Source organism: Perkinsus marinus, assembly GCF_000006405.1.
Source record: "Perkinsus marinus ATCC 50983 genomic scaffold scf_1104296965314, whole genome shotgun sequence".
Classification (NCBI taxonomy): domain Eukaryota; phylum Perkinsozoa; order Perkinsida; family Perkinsidae; genus Perkinsus; species Perkinsus marinus.
In genome coordinates, this window is record NW_003204359.1 from 450 (window position 1) to 1,019 (window position 570).

General features: G+C 54.2%; 1 protein-coding gene across 1 annotated transcript; it reads right to left on the reverse strand.

The window, feature by feature from the left end:
• Positions 1-287: 287 nt before the first annotated feature.
• On the reverse strand, positions 288-445 carry Pmar_PMAR019382 (hypothetical protein; the record flags this gene model as incomplete). The annotated part of the gene is made up of 1 exon (XM_002769635.1): positions 288-445. A coding segment is annotated over one exon (158 nt), but the record flags the coding sequence as incomplete, so codon positions are not given.
• Positions 446-570: the final 125 nt, after the last annotated feature.

A 570-nucleotide genomic window follows, 5' to 3' on the forward strand; every position in this document is an offset into this window, starting at 1 on the left:
CGACTCTCCTTCTCGTTCTTCGTGACTTTAAAGTAGCCACCATAACCCCACGCTGGAAACACTCTGATTATCGCGACAGGCGGCACTTCTCCCAAATTTTGCGCATCCCCTCGGCGTCCATCTCCATGTCGACCTCCTCTCTCCTCTTGCGTTCACTCAAAGACACAGTCTCTTCCCTCAGCACAGAAGCCTTGCCACGACCAACTACCCAGCTGATATGCTTCATTGAGTCCGCAAACCTGATGAAGCCATCCCTAACATGGTGTACGGCAGTCCGATCGTCGAACCTTGTGAGCTCGTCAGAGCCGACCTCCTCATCGCTCGGTCGGATAATCCTCATGTCGACACTGATGAACACCCGCGGAAGTTGCTCCTTGCCGAGGCCCTCAAGAATAAAAGGTCGACCATCACCCACTGTGGGGTTCGGCGGCCTCAAAACCATCGACTGAAATGACCCCTCGGGGTGATCCTCCTGAGCATACTTACCAAAGCCACAGTAGGAACCTCTTCTCTCTTCAATCGCTCCAATAGATCCTCCAGCCCCAGACCACACTCAGCTCTCATGGCCGT